The 16,577-nt window shown below is 39.6% G+C and overlaps 1 protein-coding gene across 1 annotated transcript in view; it reads right to left on the bottom strand.

Moving 5' to 3' along the window:
• Positions 1 to 2,227: 2,227 nt before the first annotated feature.
• LOC122811618 (glycoprotein-N-acetylgalactosamine 3-beta-galactosyltransferase 1-B-like) overlaps positions 2,228 to 16,577 on the bottom strand; it is a 267,147-nt gene continuing 252,797 nt past the window's right edge. Inside the window, exon 4 of the mRNA XM_044083587.1 lies at positions 2,228 to 5,041. Coding sequence (XP_043939522.1) covers positions 4,787 to 5,041 — 255 coding nt within the window. The 3' untranslated portion in view covers positions 2,228 to 4,786. The remainder of the gene's footprint in view (positions 5,042 to 16,577) is intronic.

The raw sequence follows: 16,577 nt of genomic DNA on the forward strand, positions 1-16,577 counted from the left end.
ACTACTTGATGATTCGTCAGTAGGCCTGTTTATTACAATGCCCTACTACTTGATTACTTGGATGATTTGGACAGTGAGCTTCTTTCAAATGAAAGCTTTGTAGAGTCAAGCAATCTAAAGGCATGTGGGTACAAACTAAGCAGTAAAAATGTATACACATGTAAGGGGATTATATTCAATGTTGTGAACAGTGAAAGGGTTGTTTGTCCCTAGCAGGGCATTTTTTTCTAGAACAGTTCACAAAGGCACAGGTATGCAGTCAATCCATGTTGACCTTACAATACGAAAGGCACCACTGTTGAAAAAGACCTGAAAAGAAAACATTTAGGGTCATTTATAACAAAAGTGCATTAAGGGGAGACTTCGTGCCTTGTGGCTTTTGATTCTGGGATGGATGGATGGATGCCACAGACCTTTTCTTTATTCCAGCATGGCCTTCAAAGTGTGGAAGAGCTATTTTACTAAGAATATGGTACATTTATTTGTTTTAAAAATTATTGACACATGGAAGTGCTTAGCACCTCTGTGTCTCGATTCTATGCCATATATGCATTATTTTCAAGGAAGATAGATTTGTTCTTTAATGCTTGTATTGGTATGACCAGCTTTGTGTGCATTGCATGTCTAGTTGGAGACACAAGTTGAAGCGTCAAGTTGAAGCGTCTGTCTTTCAACAGTCAGTACAGTACTGAATAGTTTTCATGTGAGGTACATATTAATCATTGCATATCCCTCTTTTTAAGCAGTTTGTTGCTTGAATTAGTTGGCCATCAATAATTGGTATGTACACAGATGGTGTTAAAGAACTGAATAAGCTCCGTTTGAGAGTGACGTACATACTAAATACATTTGTCTTAAATTGCCATATGTTTGAAGCCGACAGCAGTTTGCATATTAGATGCGATCAGAATTTTATGCATTTGAATGAGATTTATTTCTTGTGATGTATGCGAACAATGGATACATGAAAGAACCTCAATATCTGAGTTAGGAAGGTAACTAACTCCTTAGTTGATTATTGAATTTTGTCTTACTTACATGACTTCATAACTTATGTGCAATATTAGTTTATTAGAGGATTTACCTACTAGGAGCTTTGAAACAATGTAACGTTTTAGGTAGACTGTGATGCGATGGTTTGGAACAACTTGATTGGTTGCTTTATACTTTTTAAACGCTTTGTAACCAATTTGTTTTATGGTCTGATGAAGCTATGCAGTGAAAGCGCTTACCGTATCTAAATAAACGTGGTTTTCTTTTATTTTATGACAGTGGTTATTTGTTGCCGACTTTGTAGACTGCACTCTTACTTATCAAAGCTCTAAGTATTGTAACAGCTCCATCTGAATACTGTAAAACTTTACCATCCAATCTGGTGGGGGGGGGGGGTCTGCTTCACTCACTCACTAATAATTCTGATCATAGGGTACCGGTTGAAATGACCGCCGATATGTTTAGTCTGTACAGTAATTACTTTGCGTAGTCTTTATATCTTTTTGGCATTATTCAACATAAATCCTTGAGAGTCTTCTAATATTCCAGTTCAAAGCTATAATTTTCTTTTTAGCTCTCATAGTATTAGAAAGAAGAAAAAAACATTTTTTTTGCTCACCCTCCTGTATTTTACGATTCTATCTCCTTGCATCTGTCACTCTAGTATTTTTGCTTGTCTCATCTAATAGCAGCTTGAAATTTCAAGGTTCCACAACATTTTCCCTTTCTTTCTTTTCTCATTTAGCTTTTCTCAGTTTTAGAAGCATTAACCATGGTTTAGTCTGCCATTTTGACAATTTTTTACTCCAGTTTTTGCAGATACTTTTTGTTTTCTTTAAATACAGCTTTATTGATATTTTTCCATAACTGTTCTGATATTCTGTCATTTGTCTTTAATTAAATTAATTTTCCAGATAGTCTTGGAATTTGGTGATACATTTCAGATCATATTTCATGAAGTACCAGGTTGTCCTGTACGTCTTCAGCCTTAGTTTCAATTTATATGCTAATTGTGAAATGTACACAGTTGGCTTCATAGTTTGTTTTTGATGTTCTTCAAGTCTTCCATTATTTACTTACAAAAATGTAGTCAGTCATTTCTGTACTGCCCCTTGAATGAAGTTGGTGTGCAGTGTCATTGTTCAAAACCGGTTTCTTTAAAGCTGAATGCATCTTTCATACACAAGTACACACATGCGTGCACGCACACACTTTTTAATAAAGAGGCACAGTGCACAAGGTAAATATTTATGCTTAATATACCAAGCAATGTTCTAGAAATGACTGTAGTTCAGTTTCCAGTCACGACTTGAAACCAGAAATTGTTTGTATATACAAAACTGTTTATTTTTTTTTCTTTTAGCAGTTTGCAGTTTTAACACATTTAACAAACATTCCATCATTACTTATCAGGGTACAGTTATATGCCTTTGCAATGCTAGTGCAAGAAAGAATCTGTTGCACATGCCTCCAGAGGAACGATTGATGAGGGAAAAATTTAAAGTCTGGTGCAAAGCCATTAACAGTCAAAAATTCTTCAGTGGTACACTTGTGTAGGTATTCAGTGTTATCCAGGCATATACTTCAGTTGTGTATTCTCAATTAATGAGGCATGTGCACCTCAAACTACCCATGAGAATACCCCAAAAATCTTTCTCTGACAAACAGTGGTATGAAGAAAAGACAGTAGTGTTCAAATAAACTAAAATCAAACATGAGGTTTTGGCTTTGATTCATTTCTATCACATTATCCAATGCAGTACATAGTAGCACATTCACTGTGACTGTGAGGACATTTACAAATCACTATTCAGTTTTTTGTGTTACCAAACTACACTAGAAAACAATGATCACAACAGTGGTTAAGACTGAAAGTTCAGTGGGGAAGTATTGTGTTTGCCTGATAAAACCCTACATGTTCAGTCAGTAGGGGGATGTCTTGTGTATCTTCCACTGACATGAATCAAATTGCTGTATTCTTTCTCAGCGCTGCTATGTGCAAAATCTGGGTGAAGCAGCTTAACAGATATTGTATCATCACCAAGACAAAGGGCTATAAAGTTAATTTCAAAATGTCTAAAGCTGAATGAATTATTACTGTACATACCAGTGAATGAAAGGTTATCCACACAAATTTAAGCAAATAAATGACATATGCGTTGCTTGATTACATGCTTGTGATCCATCTCCAATGCAGAATATTCTTAAAGCCACAGAATCAGGTATTTTGCATTGGTAGACTCTGAGGCCCAAGCATGCCCGATATGAACTATTTGTGACATTTTCAGTCTTATCATACAAATGTCAACAGACCTAATATACAGTTTCTATGCTTTAGAAATATCCCCACTCATTCAACAAAATGCATTCTTGCTGTGTACCAGTATAATTTTAACATGCACACTATTTTGAAGCATATTTTCCTGAAAGAAACAGATCAGCAAGAAAGGTCTCCAACAGTTCTACAATATGGCAGTTTGATAAAAAAAAAAAACTTGCATGTTTTTCTAAAACCTTAATTCAAACCTGTGAGCAATGTGCTTTCATGCTACCATGTAGTGTCCACATACAGTATTTCAGTTGAAAACTGTGTATAGAGCATGTATCATCGCTACCATTAAACATGGATTCAATTTCTGTAGGGGTAACCGTTATCACTAGCTTGCCAGATGGTCTACCAGTACTGCACCCACCCTACTAAAAATAGTAGTCACAGTATAATTTATTAAACTTCTTCCTGCCCCATCTTCTCTGTCACTGCCATCTGTCTTGGTGAGTTTGATTGACAGGTATAAACACAGTGCTGTTAATAACACAGTGCTGTTAATAGTGATGCTATCTTCACCATCCCTAGCAAGGGGACTTAGGGTTAGTATTAGGGTCTGTGTAAGGTGCGTCTTCTTTAGTACTAGGATCAGGGACAGGTAATAAGGATTATAGTCAGAGTTCAGTTGAGCACTCATGAGTAAGGTGGTGTGGGATTTGTTTTTACCCAGTCACTCACTAGTAAATTAGCTTGGTAAAGTTGCCCTAGTTTCATGGGTAAACTACATCCAAAAGGCTTAAAACAGATGCTCACATTACCTACTGACTTCTTGCTTTACTAATTTCATTCATTTTCTAAAGTCCACTTTATCCTTTACAAACCTGCATGAGAACCACAGCCTGTCCCAGTAAGCAATGAGTGCAAGGTATGGAACCAGTCCCAGACAAGACACTATGCTATCATAGAATGCATGCAGATGAGCACACACAAGCACAAAGCTACAGGCAATCTGAAGGATTGCCACTTCACCTATCAGCATGCATTTGGGATGTAAGAAGAAACCAGAAACCTTAAGAAAAGCCCATGAAGACCTGGAAAGGACAAACAAGCTCTGCCCAAAAGACACCCAAGGTAGGTATGAATGACACCAACGTACCAAGTGTTGTGAGGCAGTACTGCCAGCTGATGCACGATTGTGTCACCCTCCCCAATACTACTGTGCCACCCTCCCCACAAGCTTATTCCCATCCTGAAACCTTCACCATTCTAATACAACCATGTCCACCACACAAAAAGGCTAAAAAAAAGGGTAGATTTTAAAACCAAACATGGTTTCTGCATTCCCCAGATCTACCTAATCTGAACAAGCTGTGACACTGAAGCTGGGGATAAAGACATTATGTTGAACTTAATGTTTCGGTGACCACTGAGCATAAAGATCAACATGCAATATTTTCAAGTGCAATGCACTTCCCCGAACCACGAGCGATGCAGACTTACTCCAGAGAATGTTTCACTGTTATAGTTTCATTCCTTCTCATTTTGTTTTGCATCTTTCATATTGATGGTGTGGTTAGAATTCATTCGTCTTCGCTGCACTTTGATATTGGTTTCCTTTGCTGGATGGGCTACAAGCAGCTTTGCCTTCTCTGGTACGATAGCTTGGTATCTGTATTGATAGCCATAAGGTCGTAAGTGATAAGTTAGGTACTCCAGTTCATACATTAGTAAGGGATCAACATAATGGAATGATATTGCTAAGTCTGAGCAGCACTGAGGTCCCTGCAAGGGAATAAGAAAAAATAAATGAATAAAACTTGGCAATGTATCTATAAATACCATTGAGTTGTCTTTGGTTCTAGTGACAGATCATTACTTTGTCATGGTGAGACACGGACTCTTTCCTTTATAACCTACTACCAAGAGTGTACCCAAGGTTTTTGAATTTGTGCACCAACTTCCAGAACACAACTCTTCCCACCATCCAAGTCTAGCCTCTCCACCACCACAGACAGTAAATATTTCTGCACAGCATATCTTAAAAAACAGAAATTGACAAACTTAAGAGAAAAAAAAATCAAGTAGCAAATTTAGTCTAAAAAAAGTTGGTTACCAAGGTCTATAGCTTAATAAAATAAAACCACAAAGTATACATGGACTTTTTCATAATTTTAATACAAGCACATTTCATTGCTAAAATGAAATGAAAAGTATACGCCATGAAGTAGATGGAGTACACCTGACTACACACACACTCTCTCTTGCCTGCTACACTACTGAGCTGGTTTCAGGAATGAAAACGATTACTTCAGGAGGTAGCTAACAAGCTCCTAATACTTCAGGAGAGACTAATATGCACAAATAAGTGATGTGGTGCCTGAACCAGTCCTAAAACTATATGCCAAGAAATTCAGCATTATGTCCTTTAGCAAAACTGGGTACTCGTGTATCTGCCACATAAGAGAGACACCTTTGAAAGTTGATGCAGATATTAGAGACAGGTGTACTTTCATTAATACTGAACTATCCTTCAATCACCATGTATCAACTGTTAGGAAATCCTTTTACCTAGCCAGACTAATCGCCACATATATTACTTCTCAATCTAAGGAAGGTATCATCCCTATGTATTCCTCCCTCATCAGGTCCATAATAAAATATAATGACCCTTTTAGTATGCACTTGTCTAAGCACATGAATCAGCTCGAGAGACTGCAGCGTTTCTTCACTAATATAATAAAGGGTATGTCTTCCTTGAGCCACGAAGACCATCTTAAAAAGTGTTCTCTCTCCTTACTGTTTCCTACACACTCCTGAGAGGTGATCTCTGTCTATATAGAGTCTTAAAGGGGTCCAGTCCTATGGGTTAGTAGTTTCTGTAGTGGTACTCCCAGATGTAACATTAATAAAAAATAGATTTCCTTACTTTAGTCATCATTGTAAGATTCATTTTTCTGGTATCGTTCCTTGCTGATAGCTGTGAGATAACTCAAATAATATTGACTATGTTTTTTTTAGAAAAAAAATTAACTGATCCATTCTCCTTAGATGGATTAGCATTATTGCTTAGATATATATTTTACTAACTGGGACATGTTTGTCAATTACATCATCTACTCTATTGTAAATGACTATCTCAAATTCAGAACAGTTTCATCTCATCACTCCAATCCCATTTATTAAGTTTCTTCCTGGATCTTATCATATTTGGACTGGTGGTATTTTTTGACCCTGAAAAGCTCTTAAATTCCTTTGAAATCTGGTTCTTACTAAATCCCAAGAGATAGTGACATGATCCAGCTTGCTCAACACTAGCAAAGACTTGATGTTGTTGACTAATCCATCTGGATGTGACAGTACTGTGATTAAGAAATAGTATTTCATTGTGCCAGAATTAATGTGTTACGAATAAGCATGTTGGACAATCCAACCAAATCACTCAGTGTTGTGTGTGACCTGGCTGAGGTGAAGTAACCCCGTGTTGTGTGACCTGGCTGAGGTGAAGTAACCCCGTGTTGTGTGACCTGGCTGAGGTAAAGTAACCCAACTCAAGTAAGGGGCATTGTAGTTTTCAACTATTATGGTATAGGATTTTTGAATTCAGTAAAGAAATTCAGCACAAAAGTCTTTCACTTCAGTTGCACTCAAATTAGAGCTTCTGTAAACGATGTATGACTGACAAATTATACGTGTTATTAATAATGTCAGCCTTTAGAATTTACATCCTAAGCCTGCATAACATCTCTGTATAAGAGAGATGAATTATAAACATCCTTGATATTAGACTAGATCCAGGCCTGCTGAATCTAGCTTTGTTTGCATGCTTATTTCCCTGGAACACTAATTCCACCTAAAACGTGGCTTCTCAGCGCTTCTGTGGATCCCTAGTGATATCTGCATTGCTTACTGTACTTATTTCCTTGCTTCGCTTGAAAGAACGTTACTGTTTGTCGTTTTTGCATTTAAGTTACCTGTAACACATTGCACTTGTTACCTGGCACTTGCTCACTAAAGCAATTATAAGTCAGCACTACACCCTCGCTCCCCATTGGCCCTTGTTTTCAATTATAAAGGAATTCCCAATATTATTCTAGCATGTCCAAAGGTCAGTTGTCAATCTCCTCTCCGGTCCAGCTAGTGAATATGGGAATCTTGAGGCAATGTTACAACTGCCTCATGTACACAGACAACCCTCTCCTCCTCCCAACAAATTCCAACACATGTGAGAGATGCAACCATATAGCCAAACTGGAGGCTAAGCCCTCTCAACTCAGTACTGGCATAACCAGTCAGGAGGAGAAGGAAACCACACTCACTACAATTCCAGTCTCACATAGACCTACCACGACAGCAAACCAAACACATAATCACAAAAACATACTCGGAGGCTCTAAATAAAGATCTGCCTAAGCAGCAGAGACCTCCAAAGTAGACACCCAAGCAACCGCTACCCCAAAACAAAACACGTGCAACACATATCTCACAAAGCCAGTGTGCCGAACAGTCACAGCCCTTAAGGCTAAACAACACACCTGATACACTTGTAATAGGTGACTCTATCGTCAGGCACACTGACGTCCCGCTCACCAGGCTGAACAAGGAGAAGGTCACTGTGAGCAGCCTGTCTGGCGCTAGGATCCACCACATAACACAAGCACTCAGGTCACTCCCAAGGCAAGTACAAATATGACTCAGTCATTGTCCATGCTGGTGTGAATGACCTGAGACGTACCTCCCTGGACTACATGAAAAGAGATGTAGAGGAGCTCTCTGAGCATGTAGCCCAGGCTGGTATGACCCTGATCTTGAGTAGCATCTTACCCTCACCAAGAATGATGCCACAATATGAAGACAAGATGATCAATTTCAACAACTGGCTTAAGTATTGGTGTCATTCAAAGGGGATCCAATGCCTGTCAGCTTGGGATGATATGCACGACAAGCCACGATGCTTTGCTAGGGACGGCTTGCACCTGTCACCCCTGGGCTTTCGGATATTGGCAAAGGCTCTTGCTACCCCCATAGTGCCTTTTTTAGGCAAGGCTCAAAAGACAAACCCACCTCTATAGGTATCACAACGGATAAGAAACTAAGAGTAATGCTACTCAATGCTAGAAGTCTAAACCTCAAAATGCACGCACTCGAAACTCTCCTTAGAATGGAGAACATCGATATCTGTGCAGTAACAGAAACCTGGTTCAGGACTCCCGAGAGCACCCCAGCACTACCAGGTTATACCTCATACCATGCTTTTCGGCCCCAAAACTTGGACCGAACCACAAAAGGAGGGGGAGTATCGATATTCATCAAAGATACCCACACCTCCAGGTTGGTGGCAAAGCACGAAGCATCAGAGACTATACATGTGCAACTAACATTGGGTAAAACGGCCTTCCAGTTTATAGCCTGCTACAGATCACCCTCCCAAACCCAGGAACCCCACTCGGCCTTCCTGAGAACACTGGAAAATATGAAGGTCTCTCCGTACACCATTATATTGGGTGACTTCAACTACCCAAACATAGATTGGGAGCATTACTCTAGCTCCAACACCCTTGCCCAAAGGTTCCTAGAATTCATAAACTCAAATGCTATGGAACAACTTGTTACCACTCCCACAAGAGGGGAAAACATACTGGACCTGATCATCACCAACATGGGGACTCTATGCTCCAGACCAGAAGTGTATCCCTCACTGGTAAGATCAGACCATAAACTGATCTCACTGGATATTCACATCCTGACCCCACCCCCTGCCCAGAAAACCACAGTGAAAAACTTCTCTAAAGCAAATTTCACACTCCTCAAAACTGAGGTGGAATCCTTCAAAGTCCCCGGGCCTGTGGAAAATACGGCCCAGACCGCAGAATCCTTTATAAATGCATTCTATGAACACCTTCAGGAATGCATGGATCATGCAATCCCAAATAAAACCAAGACCCAATCCTCCAAAGGCAGACGACCTGTCTGGTGGACCCCAGTCATAAACAAACTATACAATAGAAGGAGAAAGCTACTACATGATAGAGCAAAATCCCAAAAAGGGAAGGCATCTCTGATCAGTATTAGCAAAAACTAAGGGCACTCATAAAATCGTCAAAGGCCAGCTTCGAGAGAAAAATTGCACAGGACACTAAGGATAATCACAAGGCTTTCTTTAGTTATGTTAGGAACCTGGGTGGGAATTCCCAGATATGCTCAGAATTAGTCCAAAATGACAAAAAATACACTGATCCCACAGACATTGCCAACATCCTAGCTGACAGGTTCAGCAACCCCCTCCCCACCAAAAGGGCAAATATCCATCCCAGCAGAGTGCTGCCCCCCTGACATCTCAGATGCTCAGGTGGGAGCCGCCCTCTCCAAAGAAAAAACACAGCATCAATGGGACCAGACGGTGTCCCAGGCTGCGTCCTACATGAACTCCAAGAAGAGCTAAACCCAAACATAAAGCTACTGTTCAATCTCAGCCTTACTACAGGATATGTACCCAAAGAGTGGCGTACAGCAACAGTGGTCCCTCTCCAAAAAGGTGGTGCCTCAACGGACCCTGGAAACTATCGCCCCATAAGCCTGACTAGCTTGGTCTGCAAAGCTATGGAAAGGATCATCATGGACCTCATAAATAAAGATATTGGGGACCTACAGACACTTTATCCTACCCAGTTCGGTTTTGTTAAGGGCAGATCCTGCCTCTTAAATCTGGTTGACTTCTTTGAAACAGTCACCAAGGCCATTGACGAAGGGAAGGTGGTCCACACAGCCTATCTGGACCTCGCAAAAGCCTTCGATACAATACCCCACTCGGGCATTATAGATAAGCTCACCAGCTTAAATATAAACCCCTATGTCACTAGATGGGTTGCAAACTGACTCAAGGACAGAACCAAATGCACAAAAACCAAAAATAGACCAGCAAGAGCAGACCCAGATGTGAAATATATATCTCAATCCTTTATTAACAGACCGGTTTCGGCATTGACTGCCTTCTTCAGTGTAGGACAAACCCACATGGTTAGAATTGCTGGAGCCATGTCAGACTCCAAACCAGTTACAAGTGGCGTCCCACAAGGCTCAGTCCTGGGACCTCTCTTGTTTGGTATATATTTCTCGGAGGTACAGGCCAACATGGAAGGACTGTGGCTGACCAAGTTCGCAGATGACTGCAAAATGGGCGCCATAATCGACTCTCCAGCCGACACAAGCATCCTCCAAAAGGGCCTCATAGAAACAGACAACTGGTGCCAGAGCCATGGCCTCAAGCTAAACGCCAAAAAGTGTATAGTCATCCCCTTTGGCAAAAACAAAGTGCCCACAAATTACCACATAGGTGGTAATCCATTAAGTACAGAAGAAATAATTAGGGACCTGGGGACCCAAGTTGATAGCAATCTCTCATTTGACAACCACGTGGCCAAAGTGGTTAGAAAAACATTTTATATAGCCCACCTAATCTTGAAGGGATTCACATCTAGATTAGGGAGGTCATCGTGCCTCTTTACTCATCCCTCATCAGGCCCATAATCGAGTACAATGCCCCTTTTGGGATGTACCTTACCAAACACCTGCAGCAACTGGAAAGACCCCAAAAGTACCTCACCAAGAGGATCAAAGGGCTCAAACAGATGCCATATGCTGCCCAGTTAAAGAAACTCCAGCTCTACTCAGTGGCATACCGCCTGCTCAGAGGTGACCTGTGCCTGACGTATAAGGCCATGTCCAACCCGAATTAAGGGACATGCTGCACCTCAAAAATCCAAATCCCATCGAGCTACACGCTCGAGAGACTTGAACCTCAGCACTGAAATAAATAGGACATGCTGGAGGGACAGATTCATAACCCAGAGGCTCCCTTCACTCTGGAATAAACTCCCAGTCCAGGTTAGGCAGAGTCCCTCATTGACTCTCTTCAAGAGGAGTCTTGATGAGTGGATGGGAGATCGTAGGTTTACCCCGGGTATCACTTCTGTGTCACTGTTAGACAGAGGCACAGTATACTAACCTCGAAAAAGGGCATAGCAAAATTAATTTAAAATGGGTGGCGAAAGCCAGACATACTCTGGCTAGGCTTATAAATGCCCTAGGGCAGATAGCCTAGTATGAACCTATAAACCTATGAACCTATTATACAAACACTATCCCCAACTTCGAGTGGCTGGCAATTATAACAACATTTAAAACTTGTACCAGATACTGGTAAAACATCAGGACTAAGCCAAGTTTCTGTCATTACACTGTGTGCTTGTTCTTCACTGATTATAGACAGTAGGTCCAAGAGCTTGTTATTAATTTCTGAAAGTATGTATAATGGTATTTACATTGCTGTCAACATTCCAAATACAAGCCTTTCAGAGGTGTCTTTAAAAGATTTTAATATTTCTGTAATTCTGGCACAAAACATCTTTTTAACAGATGACCTAAGTGATAGTTGTCTTTGCTGTACTGCTGACCTCTGCTTGTAAACAGTCCCGACAAAAAAACATGAACAGAACCAAATTATACAATGATGAGTTGTTATTCAAAAACGTGCATGCTGACTGGACAGACCAACCAACGTGCCCATTGTAAATCAAGTATATACCAACAGAAAAAGGTCTGGCTGCTTAAGTATCATTGAAAATACAGACTTTTTTTCTATTGATACATGCTATGGAGGCATACCTCTCAACTGTCCAGATTTTTGCTTCATATTTTTGATCTGTTCCTCATAAAATTTGTGATTTCCTGACAAAACACACTGAGAAGTGAAGTCTCTAAATAATGACGTGTATTTGAGTTTCAGACTTTATATCCTTCAAGTAGATCAGCGTGGGTGATATATCTTTAAGATGCATTCCCATCAGTGGGCACGTGCATATACGTACTGAGCACGTGCAAGGAAGAATGACATTTTAAGTGAGCAGCCAGAGTGAAAGCATGCATGTATGTAGTCAGTCAGTTAGACAGTTCATTTAATTTCAGTGTTCTTGTCATCCATCTTGATGTGTTTGTATGCAATCTTCTTCTTCTTTCAGCTTTTCCCAGTTAGGGGTTGCCACAGCAGGTCACCTGTCCGCTCATGATTGGCAGTGGAATTTTACTGTGTCGAGTTGCCAGCCCCGCGCCCAACCTTCCACAGAAGGCACACACACACGTACTCACACCTAGGGCCAATTTAGAGTGTCCAATCCACCTTTTTTTGTCTTTGGGATGTGGGAGGAAACCGGAGCACCCGAAGGAAACCCACACAACCACAGGGAGAACATGCGGACTCCGCACAGAAGGCACCCCAGCCAAGGATCGAACCAGGGAATCTCTTGCTGTGAGGCGACAATGCTAACCGCTGCACCACCATGGCCACCCATGTGTTTGCATGCAATAAACTACATAAATTAACACCCAAGCCTCATCATCTTCTTAATGCACACAAGGCGAGCAACACTTCAGACAATGCACACTAACTCAAATCCTGTTATTCTAGCAGCTTTCCAAGTTTATAAGAGCAACATTTTCAATCTGTCCCTATTTTGGGGCCTTTATCTCCAGTTATTTAAGGGTTTGCCCACATTTCATGAGCTAAGATACTGAAAGGTCTGTACGGTGGGCAGACCAAATTCAAGAAGTCAGGTACATTCTGCAAAACTAAAGAAACAGTAATATACCTGATTTTTCTTGTATTTCTGCACTGTCTCAGCAGACTCTCATACATCTGAACTGTCTGGATTTTATAGTTTAAAAAAAAAAGATGGCAAAAAGAGGAGAGATTCTTTTTTCACCTTTGATTCTACTGAACAGCACTTGTGCTGTGCAAGTGTGGGAATGCAAGTACCATAACACATTTTCAGTACATCAACAAACGTGAAAGAACAGGAAACAACATGGAGGTACTCTACTGCACCTTTATTATACAATAAAATTATTCCTAAATAATGTCTTTATATAACAGTAACCAACTCATGGGTGTGGGTATTACCCACAATTAGTTTTGTTTAATCACGCAAGCTTTGCTCCCATGATCAAACCACACCAACCATGAGTTAATCCTCATATACCCACACGCTTTGGTTATTCCTTAAAGACAGGCTTTGTCCATCTATTTTGCTGCTTAGAGAGTTTATTTCCATTTATTGGAATCTGAAGGACAATATGAAGTAATATTACAGGAAAGCCTTTTTTTTTTCCTCTTCGCCTCAGTATGTCAGAGGCATCCTTAGCAATTTATTCATTTTTTTTATCTGATCTGCACAGATCAGTTCCATCTGCAGTTATAACCAAATGATTTGTACCAAGCCATACGATACAAAGACCAGAAAGAATGTAAAAGAATACACGTGTGTGCAGTGGAGGAAGTTATAGGCCTGGCAATAACTGGTGATTCTGGGAGCAGAGATAAAGAGGGAAAGTCCAACTTTTTCATGATTCCTTGTTTGAGCAGATTTACCAGATACGGTTTAATTCTTTCAAGCACACTTTTAAAGCACTGCAGAAGTATGCAGACATCTAGATTCCAAAAACGATGGATGCAGGCCTACACTCACAGTACATGAGGGTGAAAGACATGGAAGCACTGAACTGTTGTAGGATGTATAAAAGGACACAACATTACTCAATTGTCAGAGAAGAGGTAGAGGGGTGACCGATTCAGTGAACTGTGATGAGATTGTGGATAAAAGGAATATGGGTTCAATGAAGTGTCAACAGGTGTATGCAAGTGGGTGTCTAGAAAGGAGTCACTGAACAATAAAAGGACAGGTGGATGGGTATTTATGAGTTCTGTAAACACTCTGTGAACTCACAAAACAGATGTACAAGGAACATGAGCTCACTTAACTCTCAGAGGAGGCTCGTCTGTGGAAAACTGAACCACTGACTTCAGAGGTCAATTAGATTATGAACACTGACTAAACTGCCAAAGGACAGGAAGATGGCGGCATGAGCTGATAAGTAGAGGAGGCAAAGCTAAGGAAGAAGGAGTGAGAGGAGGAGTATTACTTCATAAATAAGGATAGTGATGTGTGGGAATTCTTGTGTAAAATGGATTGGAAGTCTACTGATGAAAAGTTGGGCACAACAGTACTTGGCTCCAATACAAACTGTGAACTGTCATGAAACAAAAAAAAAAAAAAACAAACACACGCCACTCCAGAAATAGAAAATTATTCTTTTACTAGCGTCTCCGGTACCTCAGCTTCTGCCTTCATGGAATAATTTTTGCACCAAACAGACATATCATATATATTGTTCAAACTGCAATTAATTAATTGCCTACATCCAATTATTCAATTAAGCACACTGATATACCATTTCATCTTGATTACATTTTTATAAATACAATTTCAAGTGCAATTTCGTATACAATTTCATGTGCATAATATTTCAGTGCAAATATGTAAACAATTAATAAATACATGTATTACATATGAATCATTATTTTAATTCTGCATAGAGCCTTGTCAAAAAATTAAACTAGGGCCTTACTTCTTCTGATAAAGAAGAACCCATCATGTATTAAATATACATTTTGAAAATTCAGTATATACAACAGTGTTTATATTCATTAATTTGCATGTCCCTGGGTTAATATCAAAACATTTAACTGCAAATATCAAATCATCCCTTCAACCCCTGATGTTTAAATCTAAATTTAAATCTAAATTTAACCCCCTGGGACAAAGAGTTTTAAAATTAATGATACATTTGGTTTCCAACAAAGATAAGTTATTAGATGATTCAGCTCCATGTGAATGTTTTGTCTTAGCTAACACACTAAAAAAGAAAGAACTATCCGAACCTTCATGAACACTAATGAAGTGCTCCGCCACAGGACTCTCCATTCTTCCTCTTCTGATATCACCCAAGTGTTCCATAATTCTTTTATTTACTGCTCTTTTTGTTTGACCAATATACCATCTGACCCTGTTGCAGTCACACCCAATGATATAAATGACTCCCCCCTGTAGTACAGTTGCAATAATCTCTAGCCTTATATGTTTTTCCATTAATATTGACCCCATCTACGTTTTTTATTTTCTTGCATACTATGCATTTACCACATGGGACACTACCCCTTCTAATATATTCTTTGTCCAATTTACCCATTGTTAATAATTCTTTCAAATTCTTCGATCTGCTATATGAAAATGTCACCCTATGGAAAAGAAGGTTTCCAAATTTTTAATCTGCAAGAACTATGGGCCAAAATCTGTTGACCAGACCTCTCAATTTCTCTGAGAACAGTGAATATTTGTTAACCATAAATATGGGCTCCAATACCTCATCATCCATTCCTAATTCACTATTACTATACCTTATGCTTCCATTCAGCATATGTGAATACATGAGCCCCAATCTCTTTCTAACCGTATTCTCTGCCGACAGTAAAACCGCCTCTTTATATCCCCTCTCCAACAGTTTGTCCCTGACTTTGCTAAATTCAAATTCTAATTATCCTTATCTGAGGTGTTATTAGCTATCTGTAAGTATTCTCTGTATGGCAATGATGCCAACAAATGGGGAGCATGCATGCTATCCGCCATCAAAAAATTGTTAACTGCTGCACTTTTAACATAGCGTTTGAATGCCACTTTATGATTGTCATTCACGAAAAATTCTAGATCCAAATACTGCATTGTGTCTTTACTAGTATGGTAAGTAAACCCAAGACCAAAATGATTTCCTTGCAGTTTCAGCATGAAGGCATTGAATTCCTCTTCCTTACCCCTGCAAATAAAAATCAAACCATCAATATACCTCTTAAATATTAAAATCCTGTTTTTATAAAAATCTGTATTGTACATATAATTCTTTTCAAAATAATCCATGAACAAAATTGCATACATGGGGGCATATGAAGCCACCATTGCTGTTCCCTCCTTTTGCAAAAAATACTCTTTATCAAATACAAAACTGTTATGCATTAAAGAAAATTCTAAAAAAAATTCTAAAAACAGACAAGGAAATCTGTACGAGGACTTTCCCCCAACATGCTTTTCATGGACTCCAAGCCCCATTCGTGCTTAATGTTTGTATATAATGAATTAACATCTACGCAGGCCCAATAGTAACTTCGGGAGCAATCCATACCTCCAATTAGGTCTGCCGATTCTTTGCAGTTTTTGATATGTGATGTACACCTGCTCAAATACCCTTTTAGATGGAAATCTAAAAAAATTCACACATTTTGTAGGAAGACCCCTCTTCCCGACACTATAGGTCTGCCTGGCAGATTGTTAATACATTTATGAATCTTGGGTATTGCCTTAAAAATGGTATCCTTGGGATTACATATATGTAGTTTTTTAACATCTGCTAAACTCAAGAAACCAAGTCTCTCTCCCCT

This window comes from Protopterus annectens, chromosome 9.part0 (genome assembly GCF_019279795.1).
Source record: "Protopterus annectens isolate FY-2018-M chromosome 9.part0, PAN1.0, whole genome shotgun sequence".
NCBI lineage: Eukaryota > Metazoa > Chordata > Ceratodontiformes > Protopteridae > Protopterus > Protopterus annectens.